The following is a 16,608-nucleotide window of genomic DNA, read 5'->3' on the forward strand; positions in this document are numbered from 1 at the left end:
GAAAAAATCAATGAAAAGTCATATAGCCTTAGGGTAGAAACTAAAAAATCTAGATAAACAAGGATGAAGAAAGAAAGAAGGAAAAAAAGATGACATTCCACTGTATACACTTTTTTAGCCTAATGTATAGTCTTGTATTTGGCTCTGCTTGGTGTTATCTTTTTTGGTTTGGGCCAAGCTGCCTAGGCTGTTGCAAAAATTTGAGTCTGAACTGGTTCCCCTGCCTCCATGTCATCAGCATGCTGCAAAGCATCCTTTCTTTGTCTCCTTCCAAGTCACTTTTAAAATATTTGGGGGGCACCCAGAGGACAAAGCCTTGTGACCTCTCAGTAGAGACCTCTTTTTATACAGATCAGTCTTTTGTGATGTGTTTTAGTCTCCCAGATTTACATCATCTGACATCATTCCACAGGTGCCATGGGTGGGTAGGCCATGTCACCCTACTTCTGCCCAGCCATGACTCTGGAAAAATGATTAATTCCCAGGGCATAAGCCCTAGGAAGGCTCTAGGACAGAAGGGACAGCTCAAAGGTGCCATCATCTCCACCCCAATCGGCCTGGTCAATCTAAGTGACCCCCAAAGCCAGACCCCTGCCATATTCTGTCTGTCCTCCTCACTCCCTGGTAGAAGCACAGGCAGAAATCCCTCCTTTGCTGCACAACCAAGATAGCTTGGATTATTTCTTCTGTTAAAAAAAAAATTGTTATAAAAATAACTATCACAAGATAAGAATTTGGCAACTAGAGAAAAAAACAAATAGTTCTTGGTTGTTTCACACTAAAATGCACTGTTAACATTTTTAACTGTTTCTCCCGCTGTCTTCTTCTATGTGTATATTATTTACATAATTCTGATCTTGAGGGGAATGAGACTATTTTTGTTGTTAAGTATATGAAAGAAATGGTTTATTGACTTCATTTGATCATCTTTAACACATTTATTTATTTAATTAATTAAAGTCTATCATTGATAGACAATCTTATGAAGGTTTCACATGAGCAGCATTGTGGTTACTACATTCACCCATATTATCAAGTGCCCCCCCAACCCCATTGCAGTCACTGTCCATCAGTGTAGTAAGATGCTATAGAGTCACTACTTGTCTTCTCTGTGCTGTACTGCCTTCCTGGTGACCTCCTACATTATGTGTGCTAATCATAATATCCCTTAATCCCCTTCTCCCTCCCTCCCCAATCACCCTCCCCTCCCCCTTTCCCTTTGGTAACTGCAAGTCCCTTTTTGGAGTCTGTGTGTCTGCTGCTGTTTTGTTCCTTCAGTTTTGCTTCATTGTTATACTCCACAAATGAATGAAATCATTTGGTACTTGTCTTTCTCCACCTGGCTTATTTCACTGAGCATAATACCCTCTAGCTCCATCCATGTTGTTGCAATGGTACAGGATTTGTTTTCTTCTTATGGCTGAATAATATTCCATTGTGTATATGTACCACATCTTCTTTATCCATTCATCTATTGATGGACACTTAGGTTGCTTCCATGTCTTGGCTATTGTAAATAGTGTTGCGATAAACATAGGGGTGCATGTCTTTTTGAATCTATGATCTTGTTTTCTTCGGATAAATTTCTAGGAGTGGAATTCCTGGGTCAAATGGTGTTTCTATTTTTAGTTTTTTGAGGAACCTCCATATTGCTTTCGATAATAGTTGAACTAACTTACATTCCCACCAGCAGTGTAGGAGGGTTCCCCCTTCTCCACATCCTCACCAGCATTTGTTGTTCCTTGTCTTTTGGATGTTGGCCATCCTAACTGGTGTGAAGTGATATCTCATTGTGGTTTTCATTTGCATTTCTCTGATAATTAGCAATATGGAGCATCTTTTCATTTGCCTGTTGGCCATCCAAATTTCTTCTTTGGAGAGTGTCTGTTCAGATCCTCTGCCCATTTTTTAATTGGGTTATTTGCTTTTTGGATGTTGAGGCATATGAGCTGTTTTTGTATTTTGGATGTTAACCCCTTGTCAAATATGTCATTTGTGAATATGTTCTCTCATATTGTAGGATGGCTTTTTGTTCTGCTGATGGTGTCCTTTGCTGTACAGAAGTTTTTTAGTTTGATGTAGTCCCACTTGTTCATTTTTGCTTTTGTTTCTCTTGTCCGAGGAGATGTGTTCAGAAAGAAGTTGCTCATGTTTATATTCAAGAGATTTTTGCCTATGTTTTCTTCCAAGGATTTTATGGTTTCATGACTTACATTCAGGTCTTTGATACATTTCAAGTTTACTTTTGTATATGGAGGAGGGAATGAAACTTTAAAAATTTTTTTTATTAAGGTATGATTGATATACACTCTTATGAAGGTTTCACGTGAAAAAACAATGTGGTTACTACATTTACCCATATTATCAAGTCCCCACCCATACCCCAATGCAGTCACTGTTCATCAGTGCAGCAAGTTGCCAGAGATCCACTATGTGCCTTCTCTGTGCTACACTGTTCTCCCTGTGATCCCCCACACCATGTATACTAAACATAATACCCCTCAGTCCCCTTATCCCTCCCTCTGCACCTGTCCTCCCACACCCCTCACCTTTGGTAACCACCAGTTCATTCTTGGAGTCTCTGAGCCTGCTGCCATTTTGTTCCTTCAGTTTTGCTTCATTGTTATACTCCACAAATGAGGGAAATCATTTGGCATTTGTCTTTCTCTGCCTGACTTATTTCACTGAGCATAATGTCCTCCAGCTCCATCCATGTTGTTGCAAATGGTAGGATTTGTTTCTTTCTTATGGCTGAATAGTATTCCATTGTGTATATGTACCAAATCTTCTTTATCCATTCATCTACAGATGGACACTTAGGTTGCTTCCATATCTTGGCTATTGTAAAAAGTGCTGCGATAAACATAGGGGTGCATATGTCTCTTTGAATCTGAGAAGTTGTATTCTTTGGGTATATTCCAAGGAGTGGGATTCCAGGGTCAAATGGTATTTCTATTTTGAGTTTTTTGAGGAACCTCCATATTGCTTTCCACAATGGTTGAACTAGCTTACAGGGAATAAGACTTTTTAAAGGAACTTTTCTAAGAAACTTCAGGGAAAGAAGAATTAAACACCTGAGACAGAAGGAGGTTGCAGGGCATCATTGGCACTTGCTCTTAGTAAATACAAACCCATACTTGAGTGTTCTCAAGAAGCATGCTTCTTTTCTCACCCATGGGGTCAACCTGGCCTGTGCCTGGCTTGGCCATGCTCAGCTCATCTGCTCTGCTCTGGGTATGGGGCCCTCTGTTACATTCTGTGTTCTCTCCAAGTGCGGTGTGAAAAATCTCCTGTTAAATTGGTCCCCACAGCTCTCTTGAACTCCACACCAGTCTGTGCAAATGGTCCTCAGACTGTGCTTTCAAAGCCTCCTGTGGCTGTGCCTTTCTGTGGAATTGTGCCTTTTGCCTTGGCCAATGCACTCTGTCTACTTCTGTTGGCACGGAGTATATTTGGTAGCTGGATGTTCTTTGGCCACTGCCATTTTTCTAGAAGTATATCTCTACCTTGTCCCCTCCCCTTTCTGGAAGCACTTCTTTCCCCTGCCATTTCTGGCCAAGGGACACACCTAGTTATTAGAGTGATGTTCAGAACACAGAAGAGGAACATTCCTCCTTCTCCCTGCATATCTGGCGTTGTTTTTCTGACAGTGATTCTTGAAGTGTGTTCTCTGGACCTGCAGCATTACCATCACCTGGGAGCTTGTTAGACATGCAAATTGTTGGACTCTACCCCCAGATCTACTGAATCAGAAGCTCTGGGGGAAGGGGAGCCCAGTAACCTACACTGTAACAATCCCTCAAGGTGATTCTGGGTGCCCTCAGGCACCCAAGCCTGAGGATCACTAACTTAAGGAAGATTGCTATTTTACAAAATGCTGGCTGCCCCGTGAATGTGAGGGAAAGCATGAGGAAAATGGGGGAGGTGAGCCTCCAAATAGAAAGAGGTCTGGGTATTCCTTGTCTGGATGTACTCTGAAGCCAGTAACTGGGCTCTGCCACATTTTCACTGGGGCAGAAGCCTTGCAGCCTCAGAAAATTTTCTGTTTGGGTCTAGTCTGAAAAGGGGAATGAGGGGGAGGTAAGCTCTAGGCATCAGCCAAGGTGGAGTCCTCCAACTGGGGCCACAAGGTTGATATCAAGAACAGGATTAGAAACTCACCAAGGACAATCAGTGAAGCATCCATGCTTTCAGCAAGGCGCAGAGCCAGCTGCCAGCATCTGGTAGAGAGCCTGACTCAGATAAGACAGATGAGAGATGCAGGTTAGACTGACAGTGGAACTTTAGGGGACCGTTGCCAAATGGATCTCAGGAGGGACTGAGAGGTGTCTAAAAGGTTCGTGTGTGTGGGTCTGATGGGAGAAGAACTCTGAATATGGGCTTATCCCAGTGAAAGGGCCAGACATAATCAGAGAGCACACTGTGTGTGTGTGTGTGTGTGTGTGTGTGTGTGTGTGTGTGTGTGTGTGTGTGTGTGTGTGTGTGTGTGTGTTGGGGAATAAGACAAGAGACAGGCAGAGAGAGAGACTAAGGACTAAGTTCTAGGCAGGAAGACTTCAAGGTCTTGAGTTGAGACCAACCTGAGGCCTGTTAGGCTGGGATATCCTAGGACAGAGTGAGTAGGGGAGGAGCAGGGGTCCTGTGTGCCTAGGAGAACTTTTCAGTGAAGAAAATTCTGACAAAGCTTTATTTCATCCTCAACCCTGAAATCTCTACGTGGCCTCTCATCTGGTTTTATACTTTGGTATTTATGAAGTTGATTCCCCAGAATTCTCTTGGTTTAGGAGAGTACCTTTTGAAATTTCCAGTCCTACTTGGCTGAATGGAGGTTTCTCCATCACAGCCAACATAGCTCAGCGGAACAGAGCGTCCTTACTAGCTGTCCCAGCTAGACAGCTCAGTGTAATGTGGGGCTGTAGAGTGCTCGCAGATAACTGTTCCTCCTATTTTTATGGAACTGGGCTGGACCTGTTGCAGGCAGACTTCTGGTGGTGTCACCACAGATAATCACAATACGTTAAATGTGTAGTTGGAGGACCCTGCCTGGACCCATTGCGAGCAGACTTCTGGTGGTGTCACCACAGATAATCACAATACCTTAAATGTGTAGTTGGAGGAGGGTTTTCTCACAGGAATATACAACACATAGAGATTTGGGTAGGGATCTAGGAAAACTTAGGACATGGCCATACATGTAGCTAATAGATCATGAGCTATCTGAGGGCAAGGACTGTATCTTTTATTTCTGTGTCTTCAATGCCCAGCATGATGCCAGGTACAAAATCAGGAAACGTATTTGTGGAACTTTGAGCAGGTGGGCCTTGTTTTTAAGGGGTCTAAAGCTTGCTGAAGAGACAAGAAAAGTGCCTAGAGCGAAATGTCATGACATGCGTCACACCCTACTTACCCAGTCAGGGGCAGGTGTGTGTGGGGAGGCTCAGGCTGGGGCAGATGCTTTAAAGAAGAAGTGAGACTTGAAGGGACATCCCTCATCTACTTGATCTGTTTGGACTGAGCTTGGGTGAAGCTTCCTCAGGCTCAGGTAGTTAGGGTTGCCTGAGGAAAGCCAAAGGCAGGGTCCTGGCATGTGTCAGGTAGAATTCTGGTGGACAGCTCATGAACAGGCTGAAAAGGTAGTGACTGTGAGAGGGGACTCTAAGAACATGCTGCCTGAGCTTAAATCTCTGGCATTTTCTTGTTGTTGGTGACTATGGGTGAGATACCTACTCCTTTTGTACTTCAGTTTCCTCATCTGTCAAGTGGGAATAATATGAATCATCTCATCAGGTCCTTATGAGGATTAAGTGAGTTCGTTTATGTAAACTGACTTCAACAGTACCTGGCATGAGTAAATGTTCTAGATGTGTTTGCTGCTACCACTCAGGCTTCCCAGCTGAGTAGGGAAGTCAACACTGTCCCATGTTGACACTGCTTGGAACTGGAGAAAGAACACATAAGGGGATTGAGCTGCAGGGGTGAGAGTGCCTGCCCTTGTCCACCTGGTGCCTTCTCTCTTGCAGACAGAGGGGGTGAGCCCCCCATTCACAGCACGGGTGCCCAGCTCTGCCTCAGCCTATGACCAGAGAGGATTGGACCCTGGTCAGGAGTACCAGGTCACTATCCGTGCCCTTCGAGGGACTAACTGGGGCCCTCCTGCCTCCAAAACCATCACCACCAGTAAGAGCTGGGGCTGTGGGCAAGCTCCTGGGTGGATTTGGATTTGAGAGGTGTGGTTGGGAATCTGACCTCCAGGAGGGCTGAGGGGAGGGACTGGGCAAGGACAAGGCTCTCACAAGGAAAGCTGGTGACTTCCACCTGATTCCTCTTCTCTCTAACCTGGCTAGTGATCGATGGCCCCCAGGACCTCCGAGTGGTGGCCGTGACACCAACCACACTGGAGCTTGGCTGGTTGCACCCCCAGGCTGAGGTGGACAGGTTCGTGGTGTCCTATGTCAGTGCTGGCAACCAAAGGGTGCGGCTGGAAGTGCCCTCGGAGGCAGATGGGACCCTGCTCACCGATCTGATGCCAGGCGTGGAATATGTGGTGACTGTCACGGCGGAGCGGGGCGGGGCAGTAAGCTACCCGACTTCCATCCGAGCTAACACAGGTATGGCTGGCAAGGGGTTAGGGAAAGGCCGGGTTTCTGAGTGTAGGAGCTTTCTTGGGAGCCAATGTTTAGGGCTCACAAGCTCCTCTGAAGGCAGACAGAGCCCTCGGGTGCTTGGAGTCCTGTCAGAAGTCTGCAGGTTGGAGTACAGAGGAGTTGCCCCATGGAGAGAAGCAGTAAATGGGAAACGCTGTCTGACCCACCCAGATGGGGGAGGTTCTGGTACAAATTTAGGCACAGGGACAGCCCTTGTGCTCACAGTGCTCGGATCTTGTAGGGATCGGAATTAGGCAGATTAGATCCGTGTTCCTGTTGATTTTAGGACTAGGGTTTGGGGAAGTCGGGTTTCTTCGCAGTAATTTTCCACTAACCCTCAAGTTCTCTTAACAGATGCCCGGATCTTTATTTTCCCTGTGGCAGAGGGACGCCCACCTCGCAGCTCACATCTCTCTTCCCACTCCCCTTTCTCCCCTTCAGACACAGGGCGTCGCCCGCTGACTTCTCTCTTGTTTCTAGGGCACTACCAGTGGCAGGCTTGGAGGGCGAGGAGGGAGGGGCCCCGGGCCTCTGACTCCTTTCTCTTGGTTCTCTTTCCAGGTGGAGCTGGGGCGCAGGGAAGAGGCCTCTGGCTCCGGTGGGAAGGAGGGAGGAGGAGAGAGAGGGACTGCCGTGGGGAGGGCTGCAGGGGTGAGGGGGCTGCCATTGACCTGCTTTCCCCTCCCCTTTTTGCCCCCGGCAGCACCAGGCCACTACAGTTACCCGGAGGTGCGCCCCCCAGCCCCGCCCCCCAAGCCCCGTCCCCGTCCGGCTCCGGCCCCTCCGCCCGCGCGCCCCCCTCGGCCCCCTCGGCCCTCGCGGCCCGCGGAGGAGGGGGAGGAGGAGTCTCGGCCTGGGCCTAACCTGCCCCAGCCCCCTCGGCGGGCGTGGGGCAACCTGACAGCCGAGCTGGGCCGCTTCCGCGGCACCGTACAAGACCTGGAGCGCCACCTGCGGGCTCACGGCTACCCACTGCGGGCCAACCAGACCTACACGTCGGTGGCTCGCCACATCCACGAATACTTGCAGCGGCGGCGCCTAGCGGCTGCCGCCCCCGCCGGCTCCCCCTCCCCATTCCCCCGTCTTCCGCATCCCACCGCCAGTCCGGAACTGGGCACCTGGAAGCGCGACTCCAACCAGGGTATCTACCGCCTCTCACCAGAAGGCGTCGACCGAGTGGCTACACCCCGCCACCCAAAGCCCGAAGTGCTGGGCAGTTCCGCCGACGGCGCCCTACTTGTGTCCCTCGACGGACTCCGCGGCCACTTCGAGCGCGTGGTGCTGCGTTGGCGTCCCCAGCTGCCCGCAGAGGGCCCCGGCGGGGAGCTGACCGTGCCCGGCACCACGCGCACAGTTAACCTACCAGACCTCAGGCCCGGCACCACCTACCACGTGGAGGTCCACGGGGTGCTGGCAGGGCAGACCTCCAAGTCCTACGCCTTCATTACCACCACAGGTAGCATGGGCCAGGGCTGGTACCACCCATCCTCTGCCCAGCCTTGCCTGCCATTGGAGTGTGCATCCATGAGCCCCTTGCACTGCCTCACTGCTCAGACTGCGCCCTCACCACACCCTCTGCCTGCAAGCCCTACCTGGTCCAGGCTCTAGGGGATCCCACAACAGAGCACGCACTCCTGTGTCCCTAGAAGCCATCTTCACCCCCACCATCCTGGCGGATATGTGAGGCCAAGGAGACCTGGTCTTTGGTGTCCCCCAGTTTTCACTTGGGTTCCCAGGGCCCTTCTGCCAGGACTGCTGCTCTAGGAAAGGGCCCACCAAGACTCACTGGAGCAGTTTGGGTGGGAGAGGGAGAGAAACCAGCAGTTCCCTTCTCTGACTCACTGTGGTGAGGGTTGCTGAAGACTATGGTCAGTGGTTACTGTTTTCCACAATTTGGCCTTGACCTCAAAGGGACCATTGGATCTGCATGAGGGTGGCCGTGAGGCCATGAGGCAGCATGTGTATGTGAGAGGTGAAACCACCGCCCCTTGAGCTGCCTTCGCAGACCTCCTGGCTCACTCCATGCTTGTCTCTCCCACAGGAACGTCTGGGCTGAGGGAAGGGATGGTCTGGGGCTGCCATGGGGAGGGCTGTGGACCTCTTCTTCCCCCTTAGGTCCCAGATGCCACCTGAGCTGGACATTCCCCCCTTCTCACTACCCACTCTCCTCTTGCATCCTCCTTCCCTAACACACTGTATTCTTTCTTTTAGGCTTCTCACTGCAGCACTAATGGAAGCCAGGACCACCACCCAGTGTGGAGGGGGATATGTGTGAGGGGAGGGACATGGAAGTCTGTGGGGGCTGGTGGTCATAGGAACCTTGAGGTGGGAGAGATGGCAGGCTCTATTTCTTTTATTACCTGCAGTCCTGTCTGCTCAGGAGTGTGATGGACAAGGGTGTTCCGGCCTTTGGGAAAATGAGGTGGCCCTGGGTGGACCCAGGAGTGGAAAAGGGAGGAACCGAGGCTCCTAGAGGCTAGAGGGCAGAACCTGGGGGCTGGGTTTCCTTTCTGGCTCTTATACTTGACTCCTCTGTTTTTCTTGCTCTGCCTCTTCCCAGGATCGTCCCCCTCTGGCCTCTTGGGGACCACTGATGAGCCTCCTCCCTCAGGCCCTTCAACGACTCAAGGGGCCCAGGCCCCCATCCTGCAGCAACGACCCCAGGGGCTGGGAGAGTTGAGGGTGCTGGGCAGAGACAAGACAGGGCGCCTCCAAGTGGCCTGGACCGCCCAGCCTGACACCTTTGCCCACTTCCATCTGCAACTGCGGGTGCCCAAGGGGCCAGGGGCACATGAGGAACTACTGCCAGGGGATGTCCGCCAGGCTCTGGTGCTCTCACCTCCTCCTGGAGCCCCCTATGAGCTGTCACTTCGTGGGATTCTCCAAGAGGGCGAGCCCTCCGCCCCTCTTGTCTACCAAGGCATTATGGGTATATCCTGGCCTCTGCTCAGACCAGTGTCCTGAGGTTGGGGGAGGGGCTGGGCCATAAGGACTTCAGAGGAGGGATGGGGATTGAAGCACTGGGCTGGTGTTTGGGTCGGGGTGGTAGGCGCAAACCAGAAGAGAGAAGTTCAGGTAGACTGAGGAGTCCCCAGACTGCTCTAAAGCAGCACTGGAGAGGGAGGTCTATCTCTCAGGAAGAACTATGTGGGACCTGAAACTCCCCCAAAGATCTTGGTGTGGGGAGGGACTAGGACCTTTGTGAAGGGTGAGGAAGCTAGCACAGGGAGGGGCCAAGCCCTCACTCTAGAACAGAGACTGGGAGGAAAGGCCGCCTTCTCAGGAAGGCTGGTCACAGAGGGCTGAGGATGGGGAAATGGAGGCTTCAAGGGCGGAAGCTGTCCAGGAAGGAGTGAGCGAGCCAATGGGCAGAGGAGAGGGAAGGAGACCAGAGACAAAGCAATGGTTGAGTCCACCTGCTTTGCTTTTGCCCCCAACCCCACCCCAGACAGGGATGGGGAGAAGCCTGGGAAGTCCATGGCTCCAGCACGCCTGGGTGAGCTGACAGTGATGGATGGGACCTCCAACTCCCTGCTCCTGCACTGGACAGTCCCTGAGGGCGAGTTTGACTCCTTCGTGATCCAGTACAAGGACAGGGATGGACCCCAGGTGGTGCCTGTGGAGGGACCCCAGCGGTCAGCCCTCATCACCAATCTGGACCTTGGCCGCAAGTACAAATTCATCCTGTATGGGCTTGTGGGCAAGAAGAAGCATGGCCCCCTCGTGGCTGAAGCCAAGATCTGTGAGTGAGAGCAACTGCACACACCCAGGCTATTACCCTCTGCATGGTCCTGAAGGAAGTCTTCCCAGGGCTTTGGGTACTCCAGGAAGGCTTCCTGAATGTGGCGGTGCCTGTGAAGAATCCTGAAAGGAAAATAGTGGTGGGTCAGGCTGACAGGTTGAGGAGCGCACTGCAGAGAGAGCCTGTGGAGAGCAAGGCAGGATTTGAGTATGGTCTTGTAGGACAATTATCTTTGTTTCCTCTGGATGTAGAGCAGGGCCCCTAGGGAATTCAGGGGACTGGTCTTATGTGTCTGACTGAGGAGTTGGGAATGTCATTTGAGGGCCCTGGTGGGAGAGTGACATGACTAGATATTTATCTTACAAATAACACTGAGGCTGCTTTAGAGAATATCTGGGAAATTAGGTTGAGAACCCCCACACAAAAACAACTGGTGGTGACCTGGCTAGAATGGTGGCTGGGAAGCTGGATTGGGAGGTGAAGGAGAGCAATGAGGTCAGGCACCCCCATGTTTCCAGATCAGAGAGTCCTGCTTCCTGGGGCAAGTAAGAACAGAGGTAGGGAACAATGCAGTATGGGCCACTTAGATAGACATCTTCTGAGCATTTAAGTAACAAATATGTTCAAGACATTCACACTTACTCCTTACAGCAGCCCTGTGAGGCATGGCCATCTGATAGACAATGGGAATTGAGGCACAGAGAGGGAGAGGTCACTCAAGCAGAAAGTGATGGGGCCACGGAGCTGCACAGCTGCCGTCATGGGTCTGGAGAACAGAGAGAAGGCTTGAAGAGTGGCTGTGGGTGTCACCAATCCCCATGGGCAGGAGCCAGGATGAAGGTGTGGGAAGAAGGAACAGGGCTGCTGGAGCCCTGGAAGTGGCTAACCCTCAGGGCATGATCAGAGGAAGAGGAGCCTGCTGGGGGGAAGGGAGACAGAGCCACGGAGAGTGGCGTCCCAGATGTCAAAATGAAGGGCGAGGTAAGACATGCCAGATTCCTTAAGAGTGATTTAGGGCTGCAGAGCACCCACAGGACTTAGCAATGGCGAGTTCATCACTGACCCTGAGAGCTGCCAGGAGTGGGTGGGGCTGGGTTGGGAGGGTGATGGAGATGAGGATATGGCTACTTCTAGTGTAGATATCTCTTTCTTGAATTTGGGCTGGGAATAGAGAGCAAGGAGGAAGGGTAGAGGCTGGAGGGAGCCAACAGCCCAGCCCAAGACTTCCCTGGCCATGGAGATGTGGAAAGGGCTGCTGGGGTTCCCTTGTCTCTGAAGCCCCTCCCCAGGCTGTGGTTAGAACCACACTAGCCATATAGCATTTTTGTGCCACTTAGAAGAAGGTGCCCCATCCTCTAGGTGGGCAAAGCCCCTTGCCAGGGTGCATACTTGGTAAGCAGAGTGATGGCTGGAATCGGTCCTCAGTGTTTCTTTGGCTATGCACCTTGGTGCAGTGCACAGCCTCTACGATCTCACAGAGAATCACTGTATCGCAGCTGAATTCCCTCTTCTTTGACCTGCATCCCTCGCTTTTCTCTACCCGCTCTTCCTAGTGCCTCAGAGTGATCCCAGCCCAGTACTTCCACCCCGCCTGGGAAAACTGTGGGTAACAGACCCCACCCCAGACTCACTGCATCTCTCCTGGACTGTCTCTGAGGGCCAGTTTGACTCCTTCATAGTCCAGTACAGGGACAAGGATGGACGGCCCCAGGTGGTGCCTGTGGAGGGCCCCGAGCACTCAGTCACTGTCTTCCCCCTGGACCCTAACCACAAATACAGATTCAACCTGTTTGGAATTGCCAACAAGAAGCGGCACGGCCCCCTCACTGCTGATGGCACCACGGGTGAGTGGCAGCCACCTAAGCCCTCATGTGACCCCTCCAGCCTTCTGCACACTGGTCCTCAGCCAGGAACCAGTTGGGGCCTCCCAGTGAGACAGTTGACTCCAAATCCTGGCCCTTCTTCTGGGAGGGAGGAAGGGCAGCCCAGCCTCCCCCATCCTGCTGGACCCCTTCCATTCCATTCAGCTGCTCCGCAAGGCCCAGAAGGTGTGTCATACCCTGGCTGTGCCAGAATCCCTGGGAGTTCAGCACTCACACTAATGGAATAGTGACCCCCCAGGTATGACAGTCAGTCCAAAGCTCAAGCTCCAAGCCCAGCTGCCAGTTTCGCCCTGGTTGGAGCCTCTTAGTTACAGCCCCAGAGAAGAGAAAGGAGCTGCGGCGCCCAGAGTCCCCTGAGCAGCCCCTGCTGGGGGAACTGACAGTGACGGGCATAACCCCCGACTCCCTGTGCCTGTCCTGGACAGTGGCCCAGGGCTCCTTCGACTCCTTCCTGGTCTAGTACAAGGATGCACAGGGGCAGCCCTAGGCAGTGCCTATCATGGGGCATGAGAACGAGGTCACCATTCCCCACTTGGAGTCTGACCGGAAGTATAAGATGAACCTCTACGGGTTTCGCAGCAGGCAGCGGGTGGGGCCCGTGTCTGTGGTGGCCACCACAGGTGAGTCAGGGCCGCAGGGACATCCCTCCCCAGCTAGCCTCCAGTCCCATGGACAGGACCTGGCCCAGGACTCCTTAACACCTTCCCCTTGTCTTCCTCGGCTCTGATTCTGCCAAAGCCTCCACCTTCTTCCCTACATTCCAGGACTTCTCACCCAGTCACCAGCCCCTAACCTGTTTCTCGGCCCTTCTGCATCTTCAAGAATATGTCCCACGTTCCCCATTCCAAGCAGCCTGAACCATCCTTCCACTGCGGCTGTCCTCCCCACAGATATCCTCAGCCACTGTGCTCCTTCCCCATGTTTTTTGCTGGGCTTCTTCCCCTACCATGGCCTGGCTTGGGTGGTGGTCATTTCTGCACCTCTGTTCCCTGCTGCCCACACCCTCCTACCATCGCTTCTCTGTTCTGAGCTGGCAGATCCAAGGGATAAGAGCACCAAGTCTCCCCAACTCTTTCTGGTATGAAGAGGCCTCCCAGCCTCCTGACTCCCTGAATCCCAGTCAGCATGGAGCAGGGCAAAAGGCTCACTTTCAGCCCCCCACCCTGCATCCCTTCACGTGCCACCCTTGCCCTGCCCAGCACCAGTTCCATGTCTGTGTGGCATCATGGTTGGGAGCATGGGCTCTGGAGCCAACTGCTTGGATTTTAATCCCAGCTCTGCAATCTACTACCTATGGGACCTTGTGCAGGTTACCGAACCTCTCTGTGCCTCAACTTTCTTATATGTCAAATGGGGGCAGTAACGGTAACTGCTTCACAGGGTTGTTAGCATTAAATGAGTTAATACCCATGCAGCACTTAGAACAGTGCCTGGCATACCAGAACTGCTCTTTAAGAGTGAGCTGCTTTCTCTCTGACTCACTTCCTTCCCGAGATCCTTTCTTTCTTCCCCACTCCTTACCTTCCCCCTCCTTACCTGGGTTATCATCTTTACCTGCTGTCTCCTCAATCTCCTGTCCTCTACGAAGTCCCCACAGGTCTGGCTTCCCTCTCCCCAGTCTCCCCACTCCACGGAGCCTCAGCAAAGAGCTAGCTGCTGGCAGGTGGGGAGATGCCCTCGGGGCTGTGCATCTAGAGCCAGCCAAGGATGCACACAGCCCTCCCAACTCCCCCACACTCAAATCTTTCTCCCTCTCTTGTCTGAAGTGGAGGGATGGACAGGGCTTAGGGAGGCCTTAGCCAGAGCACATTTGGCCTCCTGTCCTGATAAGTGGGGGTGGGGACAGCTGGAAAGCCCTGGGGAGGGGCAGGAGCTGAAAGGGAGGAACACAGATGGGGAGAGGCCTTACTGTGCCCTCACTTTCCTGAGGTGGGTACTGTTGGTGAACACAGTAGAGAAGAAGTCCTCAGAGATCCCTCTCTTCCAATCTTAGCTCCTTTCTCAGACATGAGGGGTGCCCCCCCCTCACCCACACAGAACCCACTAGAACGATCTGCCAGCAGTACCTGATGGGGCTTAGAGACCTGTCCCAGCCCTGTCTCCTTCTATGAGTTACTCAGTGGTTAATGCAAAGGTTACAAGAACCCCTGTAAATATTGTATTTGCTAGACACACTTTGTTGTCATGATTAGTGTCACCAGCAAAGCAAGTCACCCTTTAAGTTTCTATCCCCCATCTCTTCTGTCAGACCCCCAGGAGGTCGTGGACGAGCCCCCCAGCCCCATAGAACCCAGCACGGATGCTCCAGAGCCCCCTGAGGAGCCCCTCCTGGGGGAGCTGACAGTGACAGGATCCTCCCCAGACTCGCTGAGCCTCTCCTGGACCGTCCCCCAGGGCCACTTTGACTCCTTCACTGTCCAGTACAAGGACAGGGAGGGGCGGCCCCAGGTGGTGCGTGTTGGGGGCGAGGAGAGTGAGGTCACCGTTGGAGGCCTAGAGCCGGGGCGCAAGTACAAGATGCACCTGTACGGCCTGCACGGGGGGCAGCGCATGGGCCCCGTGTCCACTGTGGGCGTGACGGGTGAGTGAGAGTGGGGCCTGGTTACTTTTCTTCCCACTGGTGGCTGCCAGCCTCCCTGTGGCGATTGCTTTCCCTGCTGGGGGGAATCACTAGGTGCCCCCTACTTGGGGAAGACCTAGCAAGAGCAGCTCAGTGGGCACTAGGCTACAACCAGCTTTATGACTTGAGCAAGTTTCAAACTTTCTGTGCCTCTATTTCCTCATCTGTTTCCTAAAATGGGGATGGTAACACCTCCCCCACGTTCTGTTGTGAGGATTAAATGAGTTGACAGACATAAAGCCTATGAATGGGCTGGCACAGAGCAAACATGCTGTCAATGTTCGCTGCTGTGATTATTATAATTATCCTTACTTTGGGGTCTGCTCAGTCCCCTTTGTCTAGTTCAGCTACTTGGATGGTCAGATGGGCGTGGGACATTGGCCTCTTTATCAGAGTAGCTGGAAACTTTGTTTACCACTCGTCCAGTAAGTGACTTTACAGCAAGAAGGAACATCCCTTTCCCCATTCTCCTGAGTATGGGGACACCCTGGCCACTGCAAAGGACCTGGCCTGGGCATCTCTGCAGGGCCTCAGTATGTGGGGACAGGTCCCAGGCAGGCCTCTGGGACCCTCCTGATGACCTGCCCAGCTTGGTCACAATGAACATCTCTTTTCTCCTTTGCTCACTGAAACAAAGATGTTCTTTTTCATGAACAATTTTACTATAAGGGGAAAGATTAAAAACCTAAATGCAGAGAAACAGGTTTCCAGAGCATGATTTCTATACTTCTGCTGGCCCAACCTCACAGTGACTTGGGTGGCTTAGCTTTCAGAACCTTCCACTCCCTATTTCTTTTCTTTCTTCAGGGAGCACTGAGAGCAGAGAGAGGGGAAAAACCCCTGAATCACCGTCCTGTGGGCTGCAGTAGCAGGGTCGAGGCTCACGCCAGGCCCAGACATGCTGCCAAGGTTTCTCCTGGGGTGACCCTCTGTCTGTCCATCTGCCCTGGGCAGCCACACTGGGCTCTGTGAGGCCCTGCCTCTGGTCCCAGGCTCAGGATGGGCTTTGTCAGACACTGACTGCGGCTGTACAGTAGAGGAAAACTGAGTTTTGGAATCTGACAGAGTTCCATTCCCGGCTTCCCCAAGAGTAGCTGTGTGATCCAGCATGATGTTCATTATCAGAGCAGGAAGCTGATGGGCAACTGGCACCCACTGAGTTGACTGAGAAGCTGTCCCTGTCACACAGCACATGCTGTACCCTTGCTAGGAGAAGAAAAGCCTGGGCATCTCTTCTGGGCTAGTTAGTAGTATTTCCACATTGGAAAAAGATTATGCCCAAATGCAGCATGGGACTGTCAAACCTATGAGTGGTTACCATTCCACCTTTCCCAGTGACGTCAGACTACTAACAGTAAGGCTTGATATTGAGAAACAGCTTCTCTCCCTCATGGAAAGAATTACAGAAAGGGGGAAAACAGCAGGAAATGGATGGCATAGGAACTAAGAGATAGAAGGAAAAAGAAATATAATGCCTGGCCTGGCACCAGTCACCTAGTAGGTGCTCTTTACCTGGTGGTCCCTCCAGCCCCACCTGAGACCTCACTAGCAGCCCATGTTTAAAGCAGGTTTGATATGTCTGGAGCTAGTCTTGCCTTCCCATAGGAGCCAGAAAAACAAGCTCTTGAGAATGTGACCCACCCAGCCACCTCCTCAATCATTTTACCTTTTGAGACAACCTTCCAGGTTTGCTCGCTAATGACAAGTGCCTCCCAGACC

At 52.1% G+C, this 16,608-nt stretch overlaps 1 protein-coding gene across 6 annotated transcripts in view; it reads left to right on the top strand.

The window, feature by feature from the left end:
* TNXB (tenascin XB) overlaps positions 1-16,608 on the top strand; it is a 53,071-nt gene that overhangs the window by 12,324 nt on the left and 24,139 nt on the right. For 3 of the 6 annotated variants that reach the window (XM_073224589.1, XM_073224590.1, XM_073224591.1), the window contains exons 5-11: positions 6,021-6,177; positions 6,345-6,608; positions 7,348-8,100; positions 9,205-9,573; positions 10,093-10,386; positions 11,940-12,230; positions 14,518-14,850. In XM_073224589.1, the coding sequence (XP_073080690.1) occupies positions 6,021-6,177; positions 6,345-6,608; positions 7,348-8,100; positions 9,205-9,573; positions 10,093-10,386; positions 11,940-12,230; positions 14,518-14,850 (2,461 nt within the window). The remainder of the gene's footprint in view (positions 1-6,020; positions 6,178-6,344; positions 6,609-7,347; positions 8,101-9,204; positions 9,574-10,092; positions 10,387-11,939; positions 12,231-14,517; positions 14,851-16,608) is intronic. The other 3 variants (XM_073224593.1, XM_073224595.1, XM_073224594.1) reach the window with 3 other exon arrangements.

Source organism: Manis javanica, chromosome 16 (assembly GCF_040802235.1).
Source record: "Manis javanica isolate MJ-LG chromosome 16, MJ_LKY, whole genome shotgun sequence".
Taxonomy (NCBI): domain Eukaryota; kingdom Metazoa; phylum Chordata; class Mammalia; order Pholidota; family Manidae; genus Manis; species Manis javanica.